Here is a 19,570-nt window from a genome sequence, read left to right as displayed (position 1 = left end):
CAAAATGAAATTTTAGCAGAACACTTTTAGTTTAATGTGGAGGGGGAAAAAACACAATATATTAAAATACTACTAGTAAATATAAGGATGTGGCAAAAAGGATAAAAGTGGCAAATTAATTTTTGCCACTTTTTTACACAATCAAATAATTGTCAAATGAATACTCATATTTATTTTACTAGCTAAAATAATTCTAAAAATCTGTACGCTGGATAGATAAAATGATAATTTATATGTATATATATATATAAATGGAAACAAAAAAAATATATAGTCATACATTAAATCTGTAACAAGTGCAAGTAAAATAAAAGGCTTTAACATTCAATTATATTGTAGAAAAATTAAGAGTCACAAGCTTACTATCTGGAGAAAAAAAAGGATATTTTTAAATTTTAATTTCACTAAAACATAAAGTTTTTTTTTTTTATAGAAAGATATAATTTTTAGCATAACATTACATAAAAAAAATTTTTAAAAATGAATGCTTCTTATTACAAATAAGAAGATTGCTCACTGATTTTAAGGAAACATTAAATTATTAAACACAAATAACAGTTACAATTCTTTCTTTAAGGTTTAAATTTAATTATACAATGAGAAAACAAGGTAGATGGATAAAATATCTTAAGAAATGCACTTTGATGTACAAAAATTAAATATTAATATGCAGAATATTATATCACATGACTTTTTAATATATCTTTTCAACATTTTATTTTCATTTGTTAAAATACATAAATTATCCAAACATGCATGCAAACAAAGCCCTGCTAATGTTTAAAAAGCAAATGAATAAATGTAAAAAATAAAAATATTGCATTAATTATAACAAAATAGTCTTGATTTACAAAAATTAAATATTTATATAAATTAGAATAAAACTCTTTTACTAATTTTTTTTTAAATTTATATAAAGACTTTGGAACTTGGCAACTTTGGAACACAAATAACTCACCTCTTGTCCTAGACAGTCTGTGATTACTGCTGACAGAACCTGAAATTTATATTAAAATAATCAAAAATCAGTAAAAGTTTCAAAATAAAACAAATTATAACAAAATAATTTTAGTTATTATGTTAAGACTGTATATTATATAATACCTGTACAATCAGATCTAGTATCACTGCTTATACTACTACACAAAGAATCTGCCTCATTCAATACAGAGCAGTTAGGTGCATCAACGTAGCGTTTATTATGCATTGTCATCAGTTGAAATTCATCATCTGATTCATCTAAAAATTTAAGAATGAAATTTTAAAAAATACAAAAAAAATCAAGGTATAACCAATATTACTTACTAAAATATCTTTTTGTTGATAAAATTGAACAACTGTTATTTTTGCTATATAACTTGAAACCAAAACCTTACAAAATACAGAAAATCAAATATATCTTAAAATGCAGAGTACTGAAATAGAATAACATACTCAATATAAATGCATAACTAATTTCTTACAAATATCATTCTTAGGAAGAGAAGCATTCATTTATGTAACATAAAATAAAAATTCATTACTATGGTGTATACTATCTCAAAAATTTAATCTGAATTGCTCATACAGGAAAAAGTTAAATTCATAAAAAAATCTTTATATTTTGCATGCCAATACTTTTTATAGAAATAACAATACTAATATTCTTCTACATGAATCACATACAACTATATAGTATTGGCAACTTCAAAACTTTTGAATAAAAATCACTCCAAGATACAAATTAAATGTATTTTTAAAGCCAAAATAACAAGAAGCAAAGAAATTTTCAAACGGCATATTTACAAACCAACAGCATCAAATAAATCAAAATAATGATGTAAATATTCCTGCATTATATAACTTTGGAAAACTAATTAATTTATTTTCATAATTATGATGTATCATAAAATGTGCAGCTCCAATCTTCCTCAAATCCAGTAGATAACAGTTTCTTACTGTTCTTCAATTTCAGGGCATTGATTTAACAGGGCATTTCAGATCCTGTTCAAGTCATTATAAATCTGGTTCTATTCAATACAGAAATAAGCCAAGCATAATAATAAAAAATAAGTGCCAAATGTAATAAAGGAAAGCTTTTCAAAGAAAAAGAAAAAAGATTTATCAAATGAAAGCTATATGCAATCAAGATATTCATGGATTGAGCAAATAAAGAATAATATCAAACAAATTAAATGAAAATTATTTTATGATTAGAAAATTTACTAGCAAATTGAGAATGGCTTAAAAATGAAATTACTTGAAATGTCCATGAAAACAATTTGCATACAGCATAATATAATGAAAGATAACCATGAACATAAAAAAACTATACACATGCAACATTTACAAAAAATCTAAAAGTGTAAATTTGTTAGTATTAACATGCTATGTTAGCAATTAAATCAATCTCTTCAACATAATACAGTGAAAAGCTCACATCTAGATACAAGATATATAAAACCATGAATTTTTAACAAAACAAAAAAAAACATGTATTGTTTAATAGTTATCCCTATACTTGCAAAATATGTGTAGAGAAAAGGAAAGGAAAAAAAAGAATTTTCTTACTAAATGAAATATTTATTACGCAAACAATGTGTTTCATTAAATGCAAATAATTTATACCAATTTAGTTTCAATTAAAAAAATTAACAATAATTCAAAGAAAATAAACCATGTGAACTCCAGAATTTAATTATGACCAACTTGACACAAATTCTGACCATAACATTTTAGGGTTAAAAAGTGTACAATTTAATCCTCAGCCCAGTTCTTTTATGTAAAAATAAAATAATAACCAAAAGTAGTACTTTTAAAAGATAATTTTCTTAATGGACCTTAAATCATTTACCTTTACATGCATTAAGAGAATTGATTTAATTAGGCTTAACTATAATTTTTTATCATATTATAGCTCCTTTTACGGTCAACTGTTTAAAAAAAACTAAATTTTATAAATAGAAAATTGCATAAACATGTAGGACATATTTTTGTGTCATATATTATACATAAAAATAAGTTTTTAAAACATGGTATCTACAATTAAATTATAGCAATAAAATTTCATGCTTTAACATACTATACTTTACATCCTGAAAAGCTTATTAGCTATGCACCTAGATGTTAGTTAGTTAACATGCATTCAGCAATCATTTGAATTAAAGATATTACGGGTAAGAATTTAATAAATAATAAATACAAAAAAAAAACCTTAGCAAATCCAAGAAAAAATTAATCAAAGAATAATATTCCAACCACCTCATCTAAAACTAAAAAGGAAGCAGAATTCTCAAATAGCTCAAAGTGTTTTTGCAAGCATAGGCATCCCAGACCATCACAGTGCAAATACACCAAGGAGTTACCTAAAGAATGTGATGACCAGCCTTGCTGGTTCTTTAGTGATTTAGATGGACCATCAGATCTCTGCTGTTGTCGCAACAGCTCTTGCTCAACTAAAGCATAGTCAGCAGCTTTCATTGGTTTGTTTGCAACAGAAAGGGGTAATTTTCGTTTGGTATCACCATTAGAGCCTAAAACAAGAGCTTGATTAGTGATTGAAACAATTTCCATTTGTCCTTAGCTTGCAACAGAGATACAGTAGAAAAGAAAAGAATTTTCTAGATTAAAAGGCAATTCAACATCTTTAGCCATTTTTATATGAACAAATTTGTTGATCACATTACATTATTAGTTTATAGAGCTGTTCATTTTCAAAGATCTGATTGAAAATATTAATGAAAATGAAATGTCGAATTAGTTCTTTTTCCATTTCATAAAAATTATTTTCTACTTAATAAAATTTTGAATGATTATTTTTATAACGTCAATTTACATCATTAATGAGCATAAATACAGCTAAAGAATAAATAACATTTAGACAACTTTCTATGTACATATTTTTATATATCATTGCAAATCATTTATAAACATCATACATAATATAGGTTAATTTTTTAATTATTTTATTTAAAAACTTATTTTTTTTAAATTTAAATGTTAATTATTACAAATTAAATAAAATAATTGACCATTACAATATGCACTATCCAATCATATTTTGATTTTTCTATTTGTAATACATTGTGATTAAGATTTTCCCCTGTTTTTTCATTAACTATTTTCCTATGCATCAACATCAATCATAAAGTCTCCCGTAAGCAAGGTGAAGTTGAAATCACACAATTTTAAAAAATACTAACATATTACAATTACATACTATATATTAATTCTTTTTTGTCCATTTTACCTTTTCTTGAAGTTACATAATCAAATTGTCTTTTAAGACAGGTAACAAAAAAAAAGCAATTTTTATGTCTTATTGAATTATTTATGTTTTTAAGGAAAGCAATCTTTTGAGAAAACAACTAAATACAATATCTTTCACTAACCATAACCACAACCTATCTGTTTCAGTTCTAATTACATTCAATTTAAATAACAATACATTGAAGAGTTTGTATTTCTGCCTGGAACACTGGATTCAAATGAAATACTTCAAATTTTTTAATGTAGAAATGTATTATTGATTGACAAAATATTTATAATTGTCTTTAATTGATATATCTGCACTCAATTTAAATTATCAAAAGAAAAGATATTCAATTTGGAATATATTCTAGACAGTTTTAAATTTCATAAAACTCATTCAGCTATTCTAAAATTCTAACAAAAATAAAACAATTTGCTCTAATTAAATAGTACTGGAGAACCAATACTGTTTTAATTCATATTTAAAAAAAAAATCATACCTGGTTTCAGAAGTTCAGTGAAAATTTCAAACAGAATATGAACTTGTTGAGGGATAAGATATAAATTCAAAGAACCAAGACTGAATTCTACATCAACCTTTAGGTTGAGAGGGAATAAAAAAAAGTACATTTGAAACAACATTTACAAATTAAGAACTAATATATTAATTATATCATTATTTTATTAGAAAAGACTAATTTTATTACTTTTGGACCACTAATTGTTTGCTTTTGTTTCAATTTCAATCTCACTTCTTGCTTTCCAACAAATTTAGATATTAATATGGGATCTAATTCCAGTCTGGCCTCTGTTTTTTTCACTGGAAAGGAGGAATGTGTAGGTGGCATTTCTGGTGATCCAGGTACAAATTGGGATGGATCCTAAACAATAACACAGATATTTTACAATAAGCACAAAAAAAAAATGTTAAAAGCAATTAATCTACACTAAACGGAAGAAGTTTCATACAAAAATAAAAGATAATAAATGGAAATGCTCTTATTTGATCCATGATTTCATGCAATAATAAAAGCTTCAAACATTAATGAAATGTTACTTTGTCATGCTTTACAAGTTATACAATATTCAAATTGTCTTTGAAATATTCTCCTGATTTTTAATAATCTACATATAAATAGTTTATATATAGTCAGAAATTGCTATTTACAGCAGAATCTTGTTTTATAAAATTCAGAAAATTTAGCCTTGAAATCTAATTTTTAATTAAATTTTAATTCAATTTCAGAGCTTAATTTATATAAAAACAAATTGCTAAATAAGTGCAAAAATTCAATACATTATTCAAACAAAAACAGTCAACACTTTTAAAAATCAATTAATATATTTTTTATCCATGAATTTTTTTATCTGTAACTAATTATTTTCTGCAAAACAATGAGCAAGCAAAAACTGCAACATTACATGAATATTTATTAATTTTTGAGATTCCATTTATTTCATCTTTAGACCTTTAATATGATTTCACATCATTAAAAATACTAGAAAATATGCAAATAGAAATTTCTTTTTAAACATTTTTAATCAAATGTAGAAATTTTTATAATTAAAACCACTAAATCAGATACAGACCAACTTCTTATGTTTGCATGTTTAAAATAAATATAGATTTGTATTCTCATTTTCTTTTTAAAATATTTTTTAAAAAATCCTTCAGCTATTCTAATGACATAAGAAATTTTTCAATGAGAAGTACAGAGCATTAAATAATCCTAAAACAAAAAAATTAATTATCTAAATTAATTAAGATAAAAACAAACTGCTTTTAATTTGTAAATTTAAAATGCTTCACAAATTTAATATTAAAGAAATGGATCTATAAAGCTAATTCAGATTTTAAATTAATTGAATTATAAAATAAATTATAAATTGATTTTAAAAAAAATATTAAATTATAAAATAGTATCAAAATTTTTTTTACTCCCAAATAACACGCTAAAGCATCATGGTAAAATAAGTTAAGAACTAATCAAATATTAGTATGCAGCAATTCTTAAAGAACTGCATTATAAAATTTACAAGCAAATTCTGCAAATTTATATGCAATTATATTATATTAAAGAGCATATTAAGCAGAATTTTAAAATGTTGTTACAAATCAATACAAATTTAACTTACTCAAAAACAATATTTACAAGAAAAATTAATTAAAATTTGGATCTTACCATGTAGTCAGCTGCTTTTTTAGTTTTGGATTCAGCAGAGCACTGTGATGTAAACATACTCATACCTTCAAGAACTAATCTTTTAATAGAATAATCCTGAAGTTCAAAATCATATTTTTCACTGTCAGTCTTGTTACCAAGTGATGAAGAATCTTGACCAGCTTCATCAAAATAATCAGCACTAAAAGATCAAAAAATTAAATAATATCACATCATAATAAAAAGTTGATTATAGAATACAGTAGAATTTTATTATTTTCTTTACAGGATAAACTGCTAATGAACAGAAATTTAGAATGAAGATTAGAATATTTTATTCATATTTTTTTTGTTCATATGTCTATAGTATATAAAATATTATTACAAAAAAAACCTTTATACCATCTTTTTAATTTTTTAACAATAATACATTAAATATTATTTAAATACATTAATCCTTAAAGATTGTGATTTAAATTCAAGTTGTCATATTTGTAAAAATGAAAAATACATTTGTGGAGAAGGAGGAAACAAAGAAATAACCATGCTTACGATGCAATCTTGATTTGAAATGCCACACCAGGAGAATCAGGTTCAGGAATGTGTCGGACTTCCAAATATGAATCAATAAATTTAACTTTTAAATTTGCAAAAACTGGAAAACAGAAATAAAGAAGGCTCATCTCAAAACATAGTAGATTGTATATTTCTTACTTATATGGTCTTAATAAAATTTTCTCACAACAAAATAGAGAATAATCTAATATACAGTATTAAAATGATGTATAATTTTTAAGTGCAAATATTCCTATTTATTCATAAGTTTTTAAAATTATAATAAACTGAATTATAATAATAAAAAACACAATAAAATGCAAAAAATTGAAAAATAAAAAAAGAACAAATTATTAAAAGTTTATATTATATATACATACAAACACACACTAAAAAATTTATCAACTAGAGTATACTTTACATGCATTGATGAGGTTTGCAACACTTGAAACGCCTCCTGTTCCTTCAGAAGGCAAATCATAACCTTCAAATTCATCTTCTTCTTCATCGTCATCATCAGTTTTTGAATTTAAATATTCTTCAGCTAATTGATAACTAGATGTCATCATAGAATCAAACATAGAACTAAACATTGGATCTGGAACAGAAAAATATTAATTAAGCAGGTAGTTCAGGAAAAAAAAACTAACGAAATTATCAGCACAAATAAAATGAAATGATTTTGTTTTTCAACTTTTAATAAATCAGCAGAGTACTATGAAATTTTAAATTTAAAAAAAAAACATAATGAAGAGTATTATTTTTAATTAAAATATAATATAAACCAAAAAATATAATCACTTTAATTAATCTAATTACTCAGACAGGGAAGAATGTTAACCTTGTTTAAATAAATATAGAAAAATACATTAAAAATTGGAGAAAATGATATGAAGAGTAAAGAAATATTAGCACGTTTATCCATTTTAAGAGCAAAATGGCTTCCTCACAATTAACACACTGCATGCAGGAAATGTGTTTTTACATTCTCTGCAGTTTATCATTTGAGCAAGGGGCACATAAAACTATGTATTAAGTAGATTTACACCTACTGCATGCATAAGTCTGTTGTGAAATATACTCACATATGTTAAATAATAAACATCTGATGCCCTGAAACTGCCCAAATTATAAAAGCTAAGGTAAGGTAAAAAAAATTCTGAGAAAACTGTAATGAATTATTTTTTATACAAACTAAACTATTTTTAAAGTAATGAAGATATTAAATAATGAAGAAACAAAGATCAGTCTAAATTAATCATCTCAATCAATGAAGTCAACTTTAAATTTACTTTTAGTATGATATAAGTGTAATATAGTAAACTTGAAAACTAAACGAGTAATATTCAATCTGCTTATCTTTATTAAATGAAATAACAAAATAGGTCTATCTCATTTATCTGAGAAAGTTATGAAGAAGGGATCTTGAGTAAAAATAATTCAGTTTTTAGAGGAAGATAAAGCAATGAGGATAGTGAAGCAGTATGCAAATTTATTAGACATGCACAGCAAATGAAAGAGACACTCTTTCATTGCTTCTGCACCATAACATGAAACAAGAATATAAGCATTCTCAATATCTACACCCCCACACACTGTTCTCCTTTTTTTTTTTATAAACATGCTCTAATAAACGGACAATAAGAGTTTGCAATACAAATGTATACTACATTTAAGCAAATGAACATAAAACACACCATATACATAAATAATTTTTTCTCTCAAAACTATTAGCTATCAAGAAGTAAATACTTTTATCAACTTCTAAAGCAGAAAATTTTGCTCTTTTCTGTAGTTCATTATTATTTTATACAGGAGAAATAAAACTCTTCCCCATCTATATATATAAAACACTAATGTACCTGGCACAGAAATCAAGCTTATTATTAAATGTCGAATAGCACCGGTTAAATATAAACAAAACATCACACAGAGTTTCAGACTGCTTTATTCTTGAACATTTTTACAGTCGTACTGAATCAAACACTTTGCTTAGCTAATTAATGGCGCTGCACAATTTTATTAGAAATGTTCTGAAGATAGTTCACAATGTCACCAAAGAGGACATTCAGTCACAGGAAAGAAGATATAAAAGAAAGCAAGAAATAGGCTTTAAAAAAAAATTCAATCAAGTGGGAAAATAGGTTTAACCATTGTCTGTGCAGCAATCTTGGTAAACTTAAGATGGTTTCTCGCTAAGCACATCAACATCATAACAAAATTTCTTTAAAAACTGCAATCCTGGATATATACCAGAAATGCTAATAAACAGCTTTTAAAGTTGTAATAAAAAATTGTCATGATTATATATGGTGAGAATCGTTCAAATTTTTTTTAGTTTTGGCAACCGTATATTAATCTTAAATCTAGCCATAATTTCTATGACTTGTCTTTGGAAATTGATACCCATATCTTCAAAACAATTATCTTATAAAAAAATTTTATCTTAAGACAAAAAAAAATTATCTTTTTAATGACATAAATTTAATTTTTGTACAATTTTTCATTTAACTTTTAAAATATTTTTAATTCAATTTAATACAAAATGATAGAATAGACATCCATATAAATAGATAAATTGACAAAACAAACAGACAAAATAACAGAAATGCATTACATATTAATAATTTAAAAGTCTCCTAAGTTAATAATCTGGTTGAACAAACTGGTCACCAAAAGCGATTAGTTTAAGGTAACACACAATAGTAAATAGAGGATATTTTAAATATTGAATATAAACGGATGTCTAAATACCAGAATGTCGGAATCTAACAGAATTCTTTAAAAACAAGAACTGTTAGTCCAAAATTTTCTCCAATATATTGCAAAAAAAAAAAAAAATGTCTACCATAATAACCTGAAAAATATCTTCATGTAAATTAACTAAATAAGAATCTCCTGACATATCAACAGGATCAAAGATGCATTTATAAAAATTTGTTCAAAAATTACAATACTTTCAATATTGTTGCAAATATCTAAACAATCTGTTAAAATTGTATCAATATTTGCAACTGTGATGTGAAAACAACCATGATCAATACCAATCTGCTTTCCAAATTAAATGCTGTTCTTTTCCTTAGAAATGTCTAATATTCTCTAAAGAAATCATAATACAAAACACAAAAAAGCCATTGATGTGGTTTTTAAAACTTGTAGAGAATATGAACTGTTAAATTAATTGAGTGTCTACGAGATTTCAATATTGATTAAAGGATTATTTTGAACCATCTTAAGCAGACGCATGGTGACTCATAAGAATGCCATACTATTCTTTGTTAAATTTACAGATGCTGTGTGCAGTCTACATATAAAGTTAAGCATTGGTAAAGAATGTGCATGATTAAATGTATTTCATATTCCCAAAATCATAACACAACAAAATCAACAGTTTAAAGGAGGGGATCCAAAAAGTTTTGACGAGGAATGAAGTCTTAATTTTTGTATTTATTATTTTTTTTAAACAAAACCTTTATATAAGAATTATATATAAAATATTAACTTAATATTATATAAATGAATAAGTATTTATATAAGTGATTAACTTAAAGGTTTTCATGCTTGTTTTATAACTAACAATCAGAATATGTATGTTATGTTAATACATGTTATGTGCACTTCAATTTTTTTTTATTTTTTTTTGTTTTGTAGCACTTGTTTCCTTTTTTAAACCAATGATTCAGTTGGGGGGAAATTAATTAAAGGTATTATAGTTAGTTAGGCTTGATTTGCATTTATATTACAAAGTCATGTAAGATTAGAAATCTTAGGATGAATCTAATTGCAAGTTAAAATGCTATGAGGAATAAAACTGTTGAAAAGGACACATACCATCATCAGGTCTTTCTTTTGGCTGTACAATCAGTTTCAATCCTTTCACTTCAATAATAGAATTTTTATTAGCAAAATTCATCCAAGGCACTTGGAAAGAGAGACTATCAATGCTGCAATCAACAAATTCTACAGGAAGTTTATATTCTTCACTTTTGGAATTCAAAGCCTAAAAAAATTTTTAATGTGACAATTTTAAATATATTCTATCACATTAATAAAATTGAATTTAAAAAAACTTTAACAAGATAAACAATCCAGATATTTGATATTGATGCTTATTTATCCATAAAATTAATTTTTGTGCATTTCTGAAAATAAAGAAAATAATTTTAGCAGTTCAAGAGGTTTTAATTAGTTAACAATGAGCACCCAAAATTGTAATATTTGTTAAAACAACTAATGATAAGCAAATACAATGCCTGATATGGCACAAATAAATTAAATGGGCAATATAAAATAATAAAGAAATTTTCAGAAGTATAAACAACTTTAAAGTATTGTTTGAATCATGCATAATTCAAATCAGCATTCAAACCTTTTAAACTTCATTTACTACGGTATTGCTATCGTATTTATTTATTTGTATAATTTAACAAATTTTAAATAATCAATGTTTCCATTATTTAAAGAATAAATAATATACATTGAAATCATTAATTCAAATAATACTTTACAAGCACATGTTAACCAATCATAATATATGCAAAGATTTGATTGCCACATCAGTTACTTATTTTACAGTTGCAATTATTTGATTTGATTTCCTCCCCCCTCCCCCCCCCCCCTATGATCATTTCACAGCTAAAGAAATGTAAAAAAAAAGTGTGTCAAATAAAATTTAAAATTCAAGATAGTTACATTATTGAATTAAATATTTAAAGGTTCTTTGATTTTATACAATTGTATAAAACATGCAGTTTCCTAGACACAATTATTAGCAATGATAATCACTACTTGTGCTGTTGATGTAATAATGAAATGGTCATTGACTCATCAATGAAACTGTTTTGCCCACTTTCAAGATTAATTCTCCTGTCATTAACTTCCCAGTATTTAACACAAACTGAAATCAGCATTAATCTAGAACTGAATTTAGATATTTTGATTATAGTTTTATCTGTAAATAAATTTCTTTAACAAAAGGACTGACAATATATATATTAATAAACATTTGACTTTTATCCAGTCCTTTTTTATACTTTTCTTTCAAAACAAGATGGATAGGATCATGACTTAGCTTATACAACATAAGTCAAATCTTATCTCATTAAGGTACCCACTTCTTTTTCATAACAAAATAGCTTTTTGATTTATCTTCATCAAAATTTTGTTTTGTTGTTTTATTACAAAATTAGATATTAAGTTGGCTCATAGTTTTCCATGACAAATTAAAAAAAAAAAATCTCTTGGCAGGTGGTTCCTGTATATTTTCAATATATCCATTAAGTAGTGTTTTAAGTTATAAATCTAGAAAGGATAAAATTGGATTCATGTTAAACTTAGTTCTATAATTTCAATTCTTTTATACCTTCAGTTTATTTTCAATAATATGAATTTTCTAGTTATGATCTTTTATGATCAAACATAGGTCAATCTTGCTAATTTTAAACCAGAATTCAAAATGCCAAAGCTTTTATTCAGGCTATGAGGATCTTGAATAAACCTATACAAACTACATTTAAACATATAAACTTTGTTAAGAATTATCTTAGCAACGTTCAAATTACTTCAAAAAGATAAGACATCTCTATTTCACCACATAAAAATGCTATATAAACATCAAATTGAGCAATATGCATTTTTTTGTTTCCCACCTGTTCCAATCTTGTATACCAACTCGTGATTCCTTATTGTGTGACAAGGCTGACAGCTTGATTATAATCTACATCATGGTAAAATCTTACTTCATACTTGTCAAATATACCATCTATATCTATCTTAATAAAATCTCTTACTTGGGATTATTTTTGCAACCTATATTAAATTTTTCAAAATCTAATTTTCAGCTAATAATACTATTTTTTAGTTAAATTTCTTTTAAAATTTTTTTCATTTTAATGGCTTTTTAATACGCCTAAAGTTCAATAATATCACAAAAGAAAATTTCAGCTACATAATTAAATTTGTTTTTATTAAAAATGTTTTCTCTCTCTCTTTGTCTTTGAACTGATTCTCAGTTTCTTTAACTTCAATGCATGAATTAGCATTGTCTTCATTTTTAAATTTCAAACTCCAATATCAAATTTAGAAAATACTGCTTCTACTAGCATAGAAGTTCTGAGCCTTTCTTTGCAATAGGAAAAAGGTTTTCCACTGAAAAAAAAAAAAAATCATTTCAAGAGCAGATAACACCTTTTATTACTCTTGAATGAAGCTAGTCATCTTAAACATAACCAAATAGATAATCTTTCATCCCATCTTTTCTTTCTCTTCTATTTTGTTGTGGCATGCGAGCATAACATTTTGAATCATTAATATGCATAAATTCAACTCTTAATTTGGTGGGAGAGGAGGAAGTGTCATTCATTATTTATAAGAATTTTACTGAAAAATGAAGATTTTTTTTTCTCCTATTCTTTTCAAGATACAGACAGAAATTCTGTTTAATTTTACTTACAATGTAATAAAACGAAAAAAAAAATGTAATTCTGTTTTCTAATGCTTTGAAATCCGTGTCATTGCCACACTAGTTTTATTTTCTTTTTGACTTCCATTGTTCTACTGAGGAATAGGACTCTTCTTTTAGAAATCTTCTGACTTTCTTGTAGTACATTTCTCCTTTACTATTATTCAAATTTTCTTTAACACTATTTTTCTTATTTTCTCAGCCAAACAGACTTTATAAAAAATAATTATTAATGAATATTGCTTATAAAAGTATTATAAGACTTACTGCAGTAATTCTTGAAAGCTATAAAATATCTAAATCATTAATTGATAAAATAAGTTTATTCATGTAATAAGATTTATCATAAATCAATAATTCATATACAGTTAATTTTATAAACAATCATATTCAAGAAATGTGCTGACATATTTGTAAATCTAATGTCCTTGCTGTTCATAGTATAATTGCAATAATAAATTATCCAAGATTTTAACATTCATTTTCATAAGGTAGTTAGGATGCAAATTATAATTTCAGCTTTAAATTGTTTTCTTCTTGTACTATGTGTATCATAAAGAAAATTCCAATCTTTTTCTAATATTTTTAGCAAACAGTCATTTATATTATATGCAAAAATATTATTTCCAGCGCAAGCACAACTATAAAACAATACTGAGAACAAATAACTAAACTAGTTTTACATATTTGAAGTACACATTAAATGTTTTCATTTTAAGTTTTTTTATACTATCTTTGACCATTTCCAAAAGATATAATCTTAATGTTATTATTGCCAATAGCAGTAAAAGCGTATCCATCGGTAACTGAAATATTAAATAGTTCTTTTTGCAAAAATTAAAGCATAACTACTATTGTTTTTATGAGGCCATATATGAACATTGTTTTCAGTATACCCTTAATTAGAATATTCTCTAGAGCTGTTGTTTTATATTTGGCACGGAATTGTGTTCTTAATATGCAAGAACATCTTTGATGAAATTTGTGATGTACTTTATTAGGCTTAAGCTTCCACTTATTTCCTTCAATAAGAAAAAAATCTATCACTAATACAGTAAAATTTAAATACATAAATGGTTTATCATTCTATTAAGCTTTTACTAATAGACAGTTTTTCCAAATAGTAATAAAACTGCATACAAAATAAACTTGGAAGGGACCACACTATAAATATGATACAAACCAAAGTCTAGTTATATATATTAAAAATAATTTGCTCCATGATTTTTGTAGAGAAAAAAATTATCATATTTGTCTAACTACCTGAGAATACATTAAAATATGATCCCAAGAGTAATTTGATCAATCCTTATTTACCAAGACTATCAATAATTTTCACAGGAATATTTTTATTCAATGTCCAAATTTCTAAGTCTTTGCAAAATACTTGTTTATTAGAAACCTTTCTTCTTTTATTTTACATTAAAAATACAAAAATTCTTTGGAAAAAGTTAAATGAAATATTAGCCTATTATTCTAAAGCATATAAATTATAAGAAATATCATCCTGATAATTAAAAATACAAATTTAATTTAAATTTAATAATTTACAATTTATTTAAAATTAATAATATTCAATCATTTTTATTCATATCTATTAAATTTCTCCAAATTAAATATTTATTAGATATTTTGAAAAAAAAATGTTAAAAAGATTTTATACAATATATATATACTTCTTTGATTCAAGCTTCTATATTTAGAGAAGAAATAAGAATTTCAATTATTATTCTCGATAAGGAGAAAGCCAGCAAAAAAAATTCCGCATCACAAATGTAATACATCAACAAATAAAACTATGAACACGAATATAAATCTTTAATAGCACAGTTTTGATTTTAAAAAATTTAGAAAATTTGTATAAATGTGTGAGAATTTTTTTATTCTTTCCAGACTGTTTTTGATAACTAAAAATGGAACAAAATAATTCCTACGACATTCATAAATATGTGCACTTTGATTGCATAAACAGACTGCACTGAAAGCTTTTAAAAGATTCAGTTATTAAATACTAATATATAAATATTTTAAAGCTTCAAATATAATTTTTCTCACCTCAATATTGAATTTAACATCTTCCACAGATCCAGATCCATAAGAGAATCCATAACTTAATCTATCTTGTGAATATCCTTCCAAATATTGACCAAGGTACACTTTAATTAGGTACCTAAAGATTCGTTTTACGAGAAGATCCACTTTCGTGAAAGACCATATCATGATTAAAAGTTTTATTATTCACCCAACATATTATAAGAACAAAAGCGTAGCAATAAAGCTAAATAATAAACAAAACGCACATGGACAATAAAATAATGAAAAACATATCTTCCCTTGGATAAAGTCGTAGTACATTGACGGAATGCAATGATTGGTTCTCTTTTCTCAATTCATGAAGTAGTAGTATCTTCTTTGCTTTCTTCTGCTTTTCTATTGCCTTTTCTTTCAAAAGAAAATACAATTTTATATATTTTTGAGCTTTTAAAAATGTCAGGTATTGTTGGATTTTTTTTAAATCTAAGATACTTATAAAAACAACTGAAATGATAATACACACATATATGTATAAATCCCACATTTTATTTATATTTTGAATGCTAACAAATTAGATTCGCCTCTTCTACACAAAATTAGAAATTCATTTCATTACTGTTTTTATTATAATCAATCCACAGTTATTATAATAATTGTCCACATTTTCTACACTTTGAGCGATCTTATGTCTACAAAATATTTACATCTCAAAATGTACCAAGATATTTCAAAATATAATAAATAAAAGAACAAAGAGAATCATAATTATTCAATAATATAAAGCGAAAATGAATTATTTTTAAACAATGGGTATAATTGATTCTTACCTGACCAATATTAAACAATTTGCGTGTGAGTTTACTGTACAATTTAGAAAGAGTCCGAAAGTGAAAGATTATTGATTACCATGAGTCGAATTTGCGGCACGGCTGAGTGAGGTCGATTCTGTCTTGCTTAACAGTTGGTCGGTCGAGAGAGCCGGCACTTTTGAATTTTGAATAGTTTTATACTGTTATTTTTGAAGCAAAGAGTGTTTACTGTTATTTCCTTTGTTTATTAGAAGTTCCATTTTCAACTGGTGGTTGACATAGGACATTGAAATCAGGTGAGACCTATCCATTTTTCTCCTTTTTTCCCTACTGTTTTTTGAAAATTAGTAAAGCTGAGCCATTCAAAAATTAGTGCAGTGGAAGAAAATGATAGTTTATATTCTGTAAGCATCCTGCAATCCTCAATGTCGGAAAAATTCTTCAAGTGTGGAAAATGCCCAAACGAACGAGTATTACGTCTTGGAAAGAATGAATATGAGAAAATAAATATTGTAAAGACAAATGCAGATCCTAGATCAAGAATTCCCCAATTGGACCCGTTTACGCTACAAACTTTTATAAAAGATAAAATAAATCGCCTTGTAAATTAAGCATGCAGTTTACCCGTAAGGGTAAAATCATATTTACTATACAGGATCCTGTCTGTGCAGTCCAGCTACTTAACCTACACACATTAGTAAACATTCCAGTTACGACGGACATCATATGGAAAATATAACCTCTCGTTTTCGCCTCTATGATATTTCCACAAAAGTCCCGTTGTTGGAAATTGGCCGAAGAATTAACAAAGAATAATGAAATAGAAATTGTGGAAAAGAGGCAATTCCTAAAACAAAACGACACTAGGGAGACATCACCGTCCTTATAATGAAACTAGGAACAAGTTTGCTGGTGGATATTAATATTTGGTTTACAAATCAAAGAGTATAACTTTTCATTGATAATCTACGACAATGTATTAATTGTTACAGTTTCATGCACCCTTCAAAGATATGTGAAAAGCAAAAGATGTGTCATCTGTGTAGCGACACTCACGCAAGTATCTGTCAATCACAACAAAAATGCATAAATTGTAAGAGCGAGCATTCAGCCACATCGAGAGGATGTCCATTTTTTTATCAAAGAAAAGGACATTTTAGAATTAAAATGTAAAAACCATATCACAACAGCTGAAGCGTGCCGAATCTATAATCAGTCAAAAAAAATTCTAATTACGCTGTAGCTGTAAAAATAAGTACACCTATAAAAAATATCGAATAAATGATAAGCGAAAAAATGAAGACTATGTTCAATAAAATGAATGAAAGTATTGACTTAATTATCCAAACAATTAAAATTAAAATAGACGAGCATTTTAACGCAATCCTTAGGATGTTCAAAAAATTGGTGGAATTGTTGTCGCGTAACATAACCGCCATGATTAATCTTGGAATGCGAAAATCTTTCTCCATCAAGAAAGAAAAAAGCATTAGAGAATATTCGAAAAGCATCTGCTATTCCAATGCAATTGGATGCAGGGGCTTTTGGTTAGCTCTTGGACTCTCTGACTCGCTTTGTCCTTTTTCTTTCTCTTGTGTGTCTTTAAACTTTTTTTGTTTTCCCCTAATTCCATTAGGATTGGTTTTTCATGAATTTTTGTTGGTTTTCTCTTGTACAATGACTTTCGTACAGTGGAAGACTGTAGAAGTCTTAAAAACAAAAACTGCTCAAAGTTCCACCTTTTTCTATGTCCGAATTCTGGATTTTCCAAGAAACATTCTTCAAGCAGGAAAAACTTCCTGTGTTCAACTAAAAACTTGTTTTATTGAGACAGGCAAGATCGGCCTGGAGGTGGTTTAATTACAGGCATTCCGAAAAACGCATCTGGTAGAATTATCCCAATTACACACAATAACAACCTTGAAATACTTGCAGTTGAAATTTCCCATAAAGATTTAAACTTTATTATCAATAACTTATATGCTCCCAAGAACTCAATATAGAAAATGTAAAAGGTTTTTTTTATTCTTTCTCCATCCTTGTTTTTATATTCAGTGACTTTAATCTCCATTGCCCTCTTTGGGGATGAAATAAATGATCTCCTCTAAGTAATGAGTTCGTAGAATGGCTTCAAAATTCCAGTTTTTCCTCCTTAATACTTAGAACCCTACATATGCCACTTGTAATAGATCAGTATCGCTGCTCGATCTCTCGTTATGCTCTGCATCTCTCTCATAGAGCTAATTGTTAGGTTTCGGATTCATCTTTTGAAAGTGATCATTGCTCGGACATAATTACATGATCAAATTTAGAGCCTAGTGCAAGACATATAAAACAATAGTTTGGAATTTGACTATGGAGCAATCGACAAAAATATTGGCTACAAAACTGATCTAAATGCATTGACACGAAGGATTCGGAAGTTATAAAAGAAAACACAAAAATAATACCATTGCCGACTAATAATTATCTCCCAAAAATATCTGTGACAAGATATTTTGTCACAGATATCAAAAATTATAAATTCTGTTTCTAAAAAGAGCCCTTTGTTTCATCTCATAACCAGACTGGATAAAGCACAAAAAATATGCAGCCAGACTTCGTTTTCATATTAAAAAGGTTAGTCGGAATCATTGGGACAAAATTTGCAATATTTCTACAAAGAATGTTTTACTCGATACTCAACAAGTTTTATAATCATTCAAACCAAGAATTGAATATCTCAAATCTCATTCATCATAACAATCATTTCATCGCAAATCCATCTCAGCAAAGCAATCTTTTTGCTGATTTTTTTTGCTGACAGTAGTTTCGAGCATGAGCCAATTCCACTTGATTATAGTGAAGACTATACTTTTTGTCTTAATACCCCTATTCACCTATAGGAAGTCAGATACGCTATAAAAAAAATCACGAAACTCCACACCTGGTGCTGATGGTATTACAGCACCAGATGGTTTAGAAATCTTAGCATCACATATCTAATAAACATCACATCCATCTTTCAAGAGGCTTTTACAACATTTTTTACTCCGGGGGAATGGAAACATTCAATCATTGTCCCAATTCCTAAACCTAGTAAGGACGAAACAAAAATCACTTCTTATAGATCAATAGTTTTCACTCCTGTTTTCTCAAAAACTTTTGAAAGAATTTTGATTCAGTGTATTACCCATCATTTAGTAATTGAGAGAAAAATTAATCCTTTTGTGAATGGTTTCCTTCCCCTCAGGAGCAATCAGATTGCAGTATATAAAATTCATACAGTCATTATGTTATTCATACAGTCTAAAAAAATATTTTATCGGAATTAGTTTAGA

At 26.3% G+C, this 19,570-nt stretch overlaps 1 protein-coding gene across 2 annotated transcripts in view; it reads right to left on the bottom strand.

Annotated features, from left to right (window-relative positions):
• The window catches only part of LOC129989869 (autophagy-related protein 2 homolog B-like), a 54,528-nt gene extending 38,765 nt beyond the window's left edge, over window positions 1-15,763 (bottom strand). For both annotated transcript variants that reach the window (XR_008785825.1, XM_056098105.1), the window contains exons 1-10: window positions 15,463-15,763; window positions 10,779-10,947; window positions 7,369-7,545; window positions 6,945-7,047; window positions 6,414-6,594; window positions 4,938-5,111; window positions 4,731-4,827; window positions 3,345-3,512; window positions 1,105-1,239; window positions 959-997 (exon numbers count right to left, since the gene is read on the bottom strand). Coding sequence is in view for 1 of the 2 variants with exons in the window: in XM_056098105.1 (XP_055954080.1) it covers window positions 959-997; window positions 1,105-1,239; window positions 3,345-3,512; window positions 4,731-4,827; window positions 4,938-5,111; window positions 6,414-6,594; window positions 6,945-7,047; window positions 7,369-7,545; window positions 10,779-10,947; window positions 15,463-15,627 (1,408 nt within the window). In the remaining variant the exon portion in view is untranslated. The remainder of the gene's footprint in view (window positions 1-958; window positions 998-1,104; window positions 1,240-3,344; window positions 3,513-4,730; window positions 4,828-4,937; window positions 5,112-6,413; window positions 6,595-6,944; window positions 7,048-7,368; window positions 7,546-10,778; window positions 10,948-15,462) is intronic.
• Between the last annotated feature and the right edge of the window lie 3,807 nt (window positions 15,764-19,570).

Source organism: Argiope bruennichi, chromosome 2, assembly GCF_947563725.1.
Source record: "Argiope bruennichi chromosome 2, qqArgBrue1.1, whole genome shotgun sequence".
NCBI lineage: Eukaryota > Metazoa > Arthropoda > Arachnida > Araneae > Araneidae > Argiope > Argiope bruennichi.
The sequence above is the reverse complement of the archived record's forward strand: the minus strand, read 5'-3'. Positions and strand labels throughout refer to the sequence as shown.